Below are 13,766 nucleotides of genomic sequence, written 5' to 3' on the forward strand. Positions count from 1 at the left end.
CTTTATTTTCTTTTCGCAGGTATCGTCTTGGTTTGAGAAGTGCTCGCAATTCACTGGTGATTTTTCGGCATTATCAAACCTGAAGAAGAAAACTCACTTGTAAGCATTGCTAGTATGATATATATACTCTATAATGTATCCAATAAGAAGTCCAGCCCACAAGCCAATTGCAACACAGAAGAAAAGGTGCCTGCAGTAACATATCATTTATTAATGAATGAGACAAAAATCTCTTGAGGAATAAACCAACTCTGCCAAAAGATAGAAGAAAGAGAGTTTTTAGGGGAAGAGGCAAGACCATGTCAAAGTAAACTGCAAGAAAGAAACATTAGAGTAGAAACATGGTTATCATTCACTAAAATTACTCTTTTGCATGCTGTAATCTTTTCAGATTATAAAGTAGAAAGGTATTTCGTTTCTGTATTGGGACCAAGACTTTAATCACCAGGACCACGCCCTGACCAGAAACCACTTTATTAGACGGTAAACAATTTTTTGTTTTGCTATAATTATTGATTTCAACTTCACGTTGTTCCAAAGTGTGTAATCCGGAAGATCAGTTTACGTAATGGACTGCTGTGAAATTGTGCATTAATTCTTGCTTTTCTTTTTCGCTGTGTTCTGTTCTCATTTCCTTTTCCTTTGGACTGTTTGATTGAAAATTTTTAGAATAGATAACTGCGTGGATTGTGGGGTTCAAAATTCGAGTTTGCAAGGCATGTTACACGAAAAGTTATTTACTTATAAAACAATCTTATGAAATCATCGTTTTACAATATTTTAAACTCATATAGATGGGATCTTTACATGTTGTGAGAGAAATGTTTTATAAAACTATCTTATTGAGTAATACTATCTTTACATGTTGTGAGAGAAATGTTTTATAAAACTATCTTATTGAGTAATACTTTATTTTTGTGTATTAGACATAAGGGAAAAGAAAAACAAAAACAAAAGGAAAAATCCAAAATTTTTATATTTGTGATAAATTTAAACCTTATATATTTAATTGAGTCAATTTAAAACCAACATTCATCAAAAAGTGTTATAATTCAATGTGCACCTCTTTGAGAATATTTAGAGTTCAAATCATTCTCTACTATTGTTATATCTAACAAATTATATATATATATAAACTCTACATTTTCATTCCTGTAATAATCAAAATTCTTGTCTATTTGCGAAAGAAATCTAACATCAATACACACAAAAACCAAAAACAAAAAACAAAACAAAACAAAACAAAAAACAAAACAAAAAAAAACAAAAAACAAAAAACAAAACAGAAAAAAACAAAAACAAAAACAAAAACACCGTTTTACTCAAATTACATAGCTCTATTTTATATACTTGCATTGTGCACACAATAATTATATTCTTGCATTGCCAAAATTTTTGGCTACATCTCCTTCATTTTCTGTAAACTCAAAAAATTCCATTTGGGTCTTACTCAAAACCGCCATTAATGGAAGCTTCCTCATCTCCAATCTCCATCCAAACCACCCCACTTCAAGACCACCAAGAGGCTTCACCAAAGCCCTGCAAAAAAAGCTGTCACAACTCTAATGGAAGCCACAACACTTCGTTCTCATTTGTTCAAAGAACACACATACTTCATCTCCAACCTCAAGTCCTCAGAGGAGAAAGCTCTCCAAGAACTCAAAGACAAGCTTGTAAACCTCTGATTCATCCATGTGGGGCAAGGTGGTCGATACCATACCGGTACCGGCCGTACCGGCCGGTACATACCGTACCGGCCAGTGCACCGGTACCGGTACACTTCTATTTTGTACCGGAAAAAATACCGGCCGTACCGGTCGCGTACCAGCCATACCGGCCAATTTCGGGCAATACCGGCCGGTACAAAAAAAAAAACTTTTTTTTTTTTTAGTTTTGTAATTTTTGAATTTTTGTAAGAGTATAATGGTAACTTATTTACATTAACTTATTAGTATTATTTGTTTTCTTAGTATGCAATGAACAACTAAATTTTCTATTTTTTATATTGTGTTTTTTTTTTCCTTTTAATTGATACTAAAGTCTAAAACTATAAATAATTTGTTCTGAATTGAGTAATGTTTTATGATAAACTTTTATATTTACTATAATATAAGTGAAATATTATATGCTTATAAACATGGTTCTAGAGATTTTGGTGTGTGTATATAATATAAATATATATATATATATATATATAAAATAGCGGTAAACCCGAAACGGTACACCCGTATTGACCGGTATCCGAAATATATCGTACCGGTGGCCAAACCGGTACAGCCTCCGGTACCGTATTGACTTCCTTGATGTGGGGTGTTCCTCTATTGGGTGGTGGTGACAAAGCCGATGTGATACTGTTAAAGTTTCTAACTATGAATCACGGGTGCGAATTCAAATTCGGGTACAGATGCGGGTGTGAGACTCAGCAATTTTTTTAAAAGTAAGATGCAGGTGCGGCGATTAAAAAATTTTTAAAAATATTTTTATTTATATTTTCTATATATTACTAAGCATATTTTTTTATATAATGATAAACATATACCAATTTAAGTGTAATGGTAAACATATATTAATAAATTTATAAGCATATTTTTGTATATTATTATATTGTTTACACAACCCCAATTTTAGCCCAATAACATATTTAAAATATTAAATTATTTTCCTTTAAAAAAAAAAGTAATGAGGTGATAAAATCAAAGTATTAAAGAATAATAAAAAATAATGGGTAAAGGTGATAAAATCAAATAATCAAAACTTGTATTTTTAATGTTTTCACAAGTTCCAACCTTTTCTATCTTTTTTACTTTTCTATCTTTTTTACTTTTCCAGTCCTTATCTCTTATACCAATACATCTATTCAAAAATCTATCCACAATCCACAACTTTCTCCCTTACTCTCTTTGTCACAGACCGCAACCTTCATTAGTGCACATGAATCATCCTCATCTCTTCTTCCTTCTCTCTCTCTTTCTCTTTTTTTTTTTTTTTTTTTTTTTCTCTCTCACCAGGCCACATGAAGCAGAAGAATATGGATAGGCCGCATAAGGTCTTGCAACTATTGTCGCGCAGGATAGGCCGCATTTGAAAACGCGGCTATAGCCTATAGCTGCGCTTTTGGGGTCTATAGCTGCGTTTTTCAAACGCGGTTATAGCCCTCGTTTTTTTGTAGTGAATGGAGGCCGACAAAGTGATGGCGGCCCATTTCAGTGTCCATTTCGGCCGGAATCAAGCCGTTTCAACTGAAATTAGGCCGTATCGGCCATTTCAGCACCCATTTTCGCTAGAAATAGTGCAAATCGCCCGGTTTGGCACGAATCAACACGAATATGAAAACCAAAAAATAAATAAATAAATAAACCGACATGGCACGGAATTGCGGTTAGCGGTGTTGCACACTGCACGCCGCGTCGGTGCGCAATGGGTGTGGGTGCGGCGGCCTTGAAGCCGCTCCCTTGCTTTCTAGGTTTCTAAGAGCTAGGGATTTCAAGGTCTCTGACTCACTCAACATGTTGCTCAAGTGCTTAGCTTGGAGGAAAGAGTTTGGAGCAGATAATGTCATTGAAGAGGAACCCTGTGTGTTATAATGCTTATGGGGTTTTTAAAGACAAGGAAATGTACGAGAGGATTTTTGGTGTGAGAAGCTTCAGAAATTTTTTAGGTGGAGGGCTCAAGTGGTTGAGACTTGAGAGAGGGATTAATCTTAGAGCAGAAATGTTGTGTGCATATGTATGCATGAGTGCCAATTCCTGCCAAAGGAGAATTGCCATGCCATTCTACAACTACATTTGTTCCATTTCACTACTTAATTACCCATGCACTACGTTCTTTCTTGATTTGTATGGTAATCTCTCCCTCTCTCTCTCTCTCTAAAGAATGAATATGGCAATGCTCATCCTGTTTCATGTATTGAATTTTTTGTGGTTATAGATCAATGAATTATTGATAGGTGTGATTATTTAAAAAAAAATTATACATTATAACTTGTAATTGAATATTTAATTAATTCTTTCCATACAAATTAACCCTTTAAAAATATAACTTATGCATGCGTACTTGAACACCATTGCTTGAGAAGTCTCAACCCTATGTCAAGGATCACATACTCCAGAATTTGACTAGACAATTCTAGACCCACCAATAAACTTCCCAACGTTCTCAACCCTATCTGTTTTTATTTTACTGTATATAACAACAAACGATGTCATATATTTTTGTGTGGTGTTAATGATATTATACATTTTATTACATATGCTATATATTACAAAATTGATGAGCTACCGATAACAAAAAAATAATTAGATGTAGTTCTCATTTTCTATGTGTTATAAGATGAAAGATTCTCAAATATTGATGAAATTGAAGAAGAAAAAAAATTAACAATCGTTAATTTTTTAATTGAATCCTCTAATTGTTACGGTAGAGCAGTAACTAACAGCAAACAAACTCACCAATTTAACAAATTCAATAACTCTGACGACAATATGTAACTCTGCTACTATAGTATATAATGCACCCTCTTTTCATTGAAGAATTGACAATAACTAATTAAGAAAGATGCTTTTTTTTTAATTATTATTATTATTTAGATATGGTAGGATTTCAACTTATAGCGTCTATTTTATGATCATTCTTCTTTATCATCAAGCCGAAAACATCAATTGATTTTTCATATAAGAAAAAAAAAGAGTTTTTTTTTTTAAGAAGAGCCAAAACAGAGTTTTTTAATTTTTTAATGAAGCTATTATGACCAAAAAAAATAACGACCATATTTTATTTATAAAATATTTACGGACCGACCAAATCACCATATATTTCTTGATAAGAATAACTTTTTTTTTTTTATAAGTAAAAGAGAAATATATATATATATACGAAGGGCCACTCTATGCATGAAGAAACAAAAAGCAAACCTAGAAAAAATAAGAAGAAGAAAACAGAAAAACTACAAAAGAGAAAGGGAGCTAAAAAAAGAAGGGAGAGAGTCACTAGTCGTGAGTCCCCAAGCCCTAGACCAATCAAAAAGAGTCCAACTAAAAGAAGCAAGCAACTGATCACCGGTGCTATCCAAATCCTCAAAAGTCCGCCGATTCCGCTCTTTCCAAACACACCATAGGATGCCCAATAGAACTAAATTCCAAATCTGAATGAGTGTCTCCCCAACCAATTCCACCAGCCAAAAAGCAACTCTGGGATCGATCTAGAAATAACTCAAGACAAGCCAAAAGTTCTAAAGACAAAACTCCATAACCGATAAGCCATCTCACAATGAAGAAGTAAGTGGCCTACCGTCTCTCTACATTGGCGGCACATAATGCACCAATCCACAAAATCCAATCTCCTCAATCTCAAGTTATCACCCGTTAGGATCTTATTCCAAGATGCACACCAAACAAAGAAAGAAACTTGCCTAGGGGCCTTTACTCTCCAAATAGCTTTCCAAGGAAAGACAATTGAGGGACAAACTCTTAATTTATTATTTTAACGACCGGATGTCGAATTCCCCATTAGGCTTTAACTTCCATCTCATCTGATCTCCAACATCCCTCGGAGGAGTATTAGCTCCCAATAAACGAAGGAAATGCAGCCCTTCATCCATCTCTCAATCCTCAAATTCTCTAATAAAACGAACATCCCAAATTCTTCTCTCATTCGCCCCCTGCTTAGACAAAGAAGCTTTAACAAAAATCTCCTTATCAATGGCAATACCATACAACCTAGGGAAGGCCAATTGAAAGGGTTGATCCCCACACCACCCATCTTGCCAAAACCTCACTCTGTTCCCCAAACCAACAACAAACTGTCAATTTTTGCTGAAATCCTCCCATCCCATGCAAATACCTCTCCACAAACCACACCCATGAACTCCCCTACCCAGCTTTGAGGTCTAACCCCCCCAATCTTCCCCAAATTTTGAAGCTACCACCCTTCTCCATAACCGATCCTCCTCCTTTCCAAACCGCCACAACCATTTTTCCAGTAAGGCCTTATTAAAGGTAGTAAGTTTCTTTATCCCCAAGCCGCCATTGGCTATAGGCGTACAAACTTTATCCCAACCTACCAGATGAAACTTGTTACCACCCCAAAGAAAGTCCCTTTGCAACTTTTCAATTTTATTGGCCATATGAGTAGGAATGGTGAATAACGATAAAAAATAAGTAGGAAGACTAGATAGCGTACTATTGAGTAACATCAATCGACCCCCCTTAGACAAGTACAAGGTCTTCCACTCGGCTAATTTCCGCTCAAATTTTTCCAAAATAGGATTCCAAATAGTAGAGGAATAATGAGAAGCCCCGAGCGACATACCAAGATAAGACATAGGCAAAGATCCAACTCTGCAGCTCAAAATATCAGCCAGGATATGCACATCAACAACCTCCCCTATTGGAACCATTTCACTTTTATGCACATTTACCTTCAAACCTGTTACCGCTTGAAAACAAAGTAACAACAATCGAATATGCAAAATTTGCTCCACATCTGCATCACAAAATAGGATAGTATCGTCTACAAACAAAAGATGAGAAACACATTCCCCACCACCCCTCCTACCCTCAACTTTAAAACCACGGATCAAACCAGCTCCCTCCACTCTTCTCAACATCCTACTAAACACCTCCATCACGATCAAGAACAACATAGGAGATAGCGGATCTCCTTGTCTTAAATCCCTTGAGCTACCAAAGAAATCAGCTGGAGACCCATTAATCAAAACAGAGAACTGAACTGTGGATATACAAGTACAGATCCACTTACACCACTTTGCCCCAAAGCCCATTCTGTTCAACAAGTACAGCAAAGCCTCCCAGTTCACATGATCGTAAGCTTTCTCAATATCAAGTTTACAAATGACTCCAAGAACCCTACTCTTCCCTCGGCTATCCACACACTCATTCGCAATAAGAACCGTGTCAAGGATTTGTCTCCCACCCACAAAGCCATTCTGATTCTTAGAGATCAACTGATCTAAAAAACCACTCTCAATTGATTTGCCAAAACCTTAGCCAAGATTTTGTACACACTCCCCACCAAGTTCATAGGGCGGAAATCTCTAATATTAGAGACGTCATTCTTTTTTGGAATTAAAGTAAGGAAGGTAGCATTAAGGGATTTTTCAAACTTACAATGTTGAAAAAACTCCTCAAAGACTGCAAGGACTTCTTTCTCCACTATTCTCCAACAATGATGATAAAATGCCATAGTAAACCCATCCGGACCTAGAGCTTTGTCCCCTTCCATATCTCTAACAACTTGAAGAATCTCCTCCCTCTCAAACTTCCTTTCAAGCCAAACCCTCTCCATATCCCCAATACAATCAAAATCCAAACCCTCCAAAAAAGGCCTCCACCCCTCAGTCTCCTTGTACAAATTTTTATAAAATTGTACTATTTGGTTGTTTACCTCGGATTCCTCTTCAAAAACCACCACATCCACCTCCAAGGTCCTCAGATAATTAGACCTTCTATGGGAGTTAGCCATTTTTTGAAAAAACTTGGTGTTATTATCCCCTTCCTTGATACATAACATCCTAGATTTTTGTCTCTAGGAAATTTCTTCCAAGGAAAGAAGATGCTCCACCTGGGACCTCAAATCCGCCCTATGACATTTCTCCCCATCGGTGAGACCAAAATCCCCTTCCTTAGCATCTAAGGTTTTCAGCTCCTCTAGTAATTGCTTCTTTTGCCGCTCTACATTAACAAACTCTCGGCAATTCCAATGCACAATGTCCTCTCTCAGAGCCTTTAACTTTTTTGCAAGCACGAAACTAGGAGTACCTACAAAGGAATGCCAATTCCACCAGGATTGAACTCTATCCACAAATCCCTCCATCTTCAACCACATATTTTCAAATCTTAATGGACTTTTCCCCCTTGCCATTGCCCCTGCCTCCAAGAGAATTGGGCAATGATCTGAGATAGGACGGGCTAAGATCCTTTGAATAACATTAGAGAAGTGGTCCTCCCAATCTAGGGTGACCAAAGCTCTATCAAGCCTAGACATCGCTGGTTGATCAGAGCCACTTAACCATGTATAGCTACCTCCTTCCAAAGGCAAATCAACCAAATTAAGCTCCTCAACAAATTCAGAGAATTTTTCCATAGCCAAGGTCAAACGAGTCTCACCCCTGCGCACACTAGGAAAGCAAACAATATTAAAGTCCCTCAAGCAGCACCACGGTAACCTCCAATACTGCTGAATACCCACCAACTCATCCCACATGTGACCCCTCTCGTTATTCTCATTTGGGCCATAAACGCCTGAGCATGCCCATATAAAATCGTCCCCCACTCCTTTCCACTTAACCGAAACTGAGAAAGTACCAACCATAACCTCTACCTTATCCAAGACCCTTTTATCCCACATATGCAAAATACCTCCTGCAGTCCGATTAGCCTCCAAAACTGCCCAATCCACATAAGGACAGCTCCACAAACTACAAACCAGTTGTCTATTCATACTGGCAATTTTCGTCTCTTGAAGACAAACAACATCACACTTCCACTCCCACAACAAATTCTTTACCACAAGGCATTTCCGAGGATCATTTAAACCTCTAACATTCCACGAAATCATCTTTATCTTCATAAACACTGAATTATCCCCAACTTCTAACACCAGTACAAGACCACCCTCTATCTTCTGTCATAATTCACCGAGGAGATCAAGTTTTGCAGCTCTCTATGTCCTTTTTTTTGCCTTAGCCCCCTTTTTGCTACCCGGCATTTTCCTGTGTAACACATTGGTTGCCTCCATCACTGATTCAAGCCTCTATAAGAGAGCAATACACAACTTCTCGTGCTGAGACATTGACAGCCCAACCAATTTACTGAAACTAGGAATTCTGTGTTTCACCCACCCAGAAATATCTACCTTCGACTCAAAACACAAAACCTCATAGAATAACTATTTGCTTTACATCATTGATAATTTTAGTTAAAAAACATGATTTCTTTTTTAAAATAAAAATTTTGAGGTATTTTAAGCCTGTAAGATAATTAAAACATTTATAGAAAAGTATAATGATGACAATGAAGCTAAGGCCTTGAGATTTTGATGGAGAAGGTGAAAATTTCTACCAAATGGATCTAAAGAATTTTATAAAACAAAATGGATTCAACTTGCTTTAATAATTTTAAGGTTCACATAATAAAATGGTGTAGTTGAAAGAAATAAGAAATCAATTATTTTTTAACATGGCTAGGAGCACGTTACGTTCTAAAGTATAGTATGGATACAAAAATTATGTTGAGGCTTATGATTATAAATGAAGTTTCATTGTTCAACCGTTTCTGATAATGAGTGTACAAGAAAGAACTCACAAGTCCGGAGAAGAAACCTAATATTTGTTCAATCTCAACCATCCTTAACAGCCGCAACATAATCTCTCTCTCTCTCTCTCTCTCTCTCTTAATGGTCCTAGAGGCCTAGAATTCCTAAGAATAGATCAGCTCCGAATTTGATTATTGGCAAAATAATTGTAACTAGAATTGTTTGTGTTGGATTTCCCCCTCACATATTGGTTATTGTCACACCAGAGTTTGCTAGACTCTAAATGACGATCCTCTACTCGGGGCAGAGCACCACTTTTTGCTATTCAAGAAGAAGTATGGAAAGTCATACACGAATCAAGAGGAGTATGAGTTCAAGTTCAAGGTTTTCCAGAAGAATCTGAAGAGAGTGCACAGACACCAAAGGTTTGACCCGTTGGCGATCCATGACATGACTGAGTTCTCTAATCTAACTTGCTCCAAGTTCAAGAGGACCATCTTAGGATGGAGAGGTAGCTGGAGGTGATGATGGTGGTAAAGCAATAGACTCAAAGGTCGGAGCCGCCGCACACAGCTAGCAGCAGAGTCAAAGGTCGAAGCCTCCGCAAACAACTAGCAGCAGAGTCGCCCCCCTTAACTCCAAGTCCTGACTCCGTCCTGGTTATTGGGTTATGTTTCAATTGTGAAACAGTGGTAGAGAATTGGTTAAAACTGGTCCTTTTTTTAGGGAGAATTTGGGGAAATTGTTACATGGTATATTTCTTTTATGTTAGAAGAGAAATGATATGTCCACAACATTTTTACAACATTTTTACAACAAATCCTAAGTGGCAGGATGTTACTGGTTGTTATTGTTGGGGCAAAAAAGTAATCTTAGTGTTAGGTTCAAATTTGAACCAATAACAACTAACCACTTATGATTTGTTGTAAAAATGTTGTAAAAATGTTGTGGATGTAGCACCTCTCATGTTAGAATTGTTTTACGAACAAAATTATCTAACTAAAATTAAGTTAATGTAACTTGTTATTAGAAATTGCCTTCTACATGTGTACTGCTTTTATACCTCCCTGTATATCATGTATGTGAAACTATATGTATTTGAAATAAGACTTTGAATCTAAAATTAAATATGAATTAAAAAAAAATGGAACCATCACATTGTTATTGGAAAAAATGATTTCCACAATAACTCATAGCCAACCGTAATTACATTTAGTATATTTATTTATTTATTTTTCAAAAACAAAAATTTAACATAATACCAAACCCAATCTTTTAGATTGCATTGTACGTATTATATAATGCATTGAGCTAGATTACCTATTAGGTACTACCATTACCGTTATTAAATGCTACCTAAGCATTTTAACTATCAAGTATAAGATTTTCTATTTTCTCAAACCCAAAAAAAAAATCAAGATTTTCTTCAATTTACGGTCATTAATAAGACTGATTATTTTATATATATTCCATTTGTCCCACTTCGTTAGTCCAATTTAGAAATCTAACCTTATAAGTAAGGTCATTTATTGCATAATTTTGTGGGTCAATATATAAGTGATAGGGAATCTATCACAATTTGTCACATCATAGTTGTTGCAAAGAAATTAAGATTCCTAAAACTACTCATTTTGAAATCCAACCTTATAAGTAAAATATACAAGTTTACATTTCAAACCAGGAAAAAGAAAAATATACAAGTTTTCAAAATTTCTTTCATTAATTAGTTTAAACTTTAGGGATAGAGATTAAGAGTCCGTTTGGATACAGCTGAAAACTAAAAATTGAAAACTGAAAATACTGTAGCAAAATAATTTTTAAATGTGTAAATAGTACTGTGGAACTCATTTTTAATGAAAAAGTGGCTGAAAAGTGCGTGAACAGTAGCCACACAATATGTGAACTATAAATAAACAGTGCAAAACAGTGCGTAAACAGTACCGCACAGTAGATGAACGATAATCTTGTCCCCTGGTTGAAACCCATGCGTAGGAAAAAAAAAAAAATTTGGAAAACGCTGGACTCATTCAGCGCAATCCAAACCAAGCCTAATTCACTATTTAAATCACGTTATATTTGAAATATATCAATAGTAAATTTATTGAATTTTTAAAATATTTTTACATTTATTTCAAAACATCTCAAAATAAAATAGAGTACCAATACTGGTTTACAATTTTACTATTTAACAATTTGTAATACCTTTAACAATTTTACTATAGGATGAAGTATAAAATATGCAGGAAGTCAATATGAAGAGTTTCTTCAAGTTATGTGATGAATGTGAGAACTCGAAGGGTACATGCATGGTATATTACTGCACCCATACTGGTTTACAAACCAAGAAGAAGAAAAAACAATATTCAAAGAAATTCATATATTTCTCTCTCTCTCTCTCTCTCTCTCTCTCTCTTCTATTGTGAGTGTAAGTTCACTATTCCAATAGCATATCCTGTGGATCAATCCTCTCTGTATACATGAAGGTTATTTGTCACTTTATTTCTTATATCATAACTGCTTCCTCGTGAAAAGTTTCACATCAAATATCTTTCATACGGAAATTTGACTAACATATAGACTATAGAGATATAATTCAACTAGGGACAGACCCAAGGCAGGCCCAAGGGGCCCGGCCCTCCTGGTCCTAAGATTTTTTTATTTTTTTTTACTAGTTATAATTTTCATTTTTGTAGTTGGGCCCTTTTCTTTCAAATTTTTTGGCCTTCTTTTTCTCTAATTAGTCCAGCTAGTCCAGTCCATCTAATAATTACCCGGTCCAAAAACTTAACAAAAACAAAACTTGAAAAAAAAATATTAAAAATCTTAGTCAGTCCAGTATTAAGAAACAATATTATTCTGTGGGTTTTTATTTTTATTTTTTGTCTTTGTTGATAGATGATTGCATCTTAAAAAAAATACTCTTATTTATTTGTCTCGATTGATAGTTTGTTAATACTATATGAATGCCTATTTAGAGTTTTTTTTTATTATACTTTGACCCCTCCTAGCTTAAAATCCTGAGTCTGTTCATGTATTTAACCCCAAAAAATAAGTTTGTACTTTGAATACGACCATGTAACATAAAATATTCTTCAAAATTCTTTACTTTATGGTATTTCCACTCTTACATGTATACAGTATACCCAACAAAAACCCAAGGTAAGGCATATAAAAGGTCGGTTCATAGATAGAGAATCAAATTGAAATTTTGGTTTCAATTTGTATTCTTGAGAAGGTAGTGACCTTAACTGGAGGAATTAGAAACGGAAAAAAGAGGAGAACAAGCTTGGATTGATGCTTCAAGATGGAATATATCTTTATCTTAACACGACTATTTACATGCTAGCAAGTGGACCCAAAATTTGATTTTATGCATGCAGAAACTCGATGCAGTATTTACATATGGGTTCTATGCTTGAATTATGACATTATATTGCCGTGTGGAGTGTTGTGGATATTGACTTTTCCAATGCATGCGCTCTTTGAGGATATTAACCTTCTAACCCCGGCACGAAATTATTATGTAAAATATTTTTATTTAAAAAATGATATGTCCACAATATTTTTATAACAAATTCTATGTGGCAAGTTGTTACTAGTTGTTATTGGTGAGATAGAAAAGTAATTTCAGCGGTAGGTTCAAATGAGAACCAATAACAACTAACCAACTGTAATTTATTGTAAAAATGTTGTGAAAATGTTGTGGACGCAATATCTCTCTTTTTATTTAGTTCTTTAACATTTCTTTAAATACAATAATGTTAAAAGTATTCTTAAACTTACATAATGCAAGTTCACTAAACCAAAAAAATGTTTAGTAAATAAGGAAAACAATTAGCAACAATTTCCACCTTATGTTCAAAATTTGAACTTAGGGTTAAAACTACATCCACACGTGTATTAAATGACCAAAAGGGCACTGCATTCCAGATACAAATTTTTTATTTTTTTTATAACTCGAAACCCTCGCTCAATGGTAGTTCACAAGAAAGAATGACGAAGGTTGAATAATTCTTTTGCATTTTTAGGTGGATGATCACTAAACTCTTTCAAATAGTATCAAGCACTTTGATAAGGAGACAAGATTCCAAGTCTATTTTCATAACCAACCTTAGTAAGTACATGTATTGTACCTGTACAATACGTGTACGTGCATAATAATTAAATTTACTTGTGGCTTACGTATCGTGTGCAAAAATACGGAACTTGACGCATTATTTTGAGGCTAGATGTACTGCACACAATAGTTATGGACAATATAAAAGTCGGCGAATTAGAGCATTCACAGCAAGGTTGCTAGGAAAATATAGTTTTTAGCTACTTTATCTACTTTACTATCTTACTTTACAAAACACTCTACATCAATAGTTTTATTTTAGCATACAATTTATTAAAATAATATAAATAACATAATAAAATAATAAATCCAACACAGTAAACAACAACCACAAGCACCCATAACAAACACCATCATAGCCATAGAAATCACCGCACAA

At 35.1% G+C, this 13,766-nt stretch overlaps 1 protein-coding gene across 1 annotated transcript; it reads right to left on the minus strand.

Annotated features, from left to right (window-relative positions):
* Nucleotides 1-7,542: 7,542 nt before the first annotated feature.
* LOC142635329 (uncharacterized) lies at nt 7,543-8,574 on the minus strand. The gene has a single exon (XM_075809510.1). It carries the CDS (start codon nt 8,572-8,574, stop codon nt 7,543-7,545), a length of 1,032 nt encoding a protein of 343 aa, XP_075665625.1.
* Nucleotides 8,575-13,766: the final 5,192 nt, after the last annotated feature.

The sequence above is a fragment of the Castanea sativa genome, chromosome 5 (assembly GCF_040712315.1).
Source record: "Castanea sativa cultivar Marrone di Chiusa Pesio chromosome 5, ASM4071231v1".
NCBI lineage: Eukaryota > Viridiplantae > Streptophyta > Magnoliopsida > Fagales > Fagaceae > Castanea > Castanea sativa.

What these genes read in the sequence shown, in the direction of transcription:
- LOC142635329 (XM_075809510.1), bottom strand. Translation starts at nt 8,574, where the DNA reads ATGATTTCGTGGAATGTTAGAGGTTTAAATGATCCTCGGAAATGCCTT.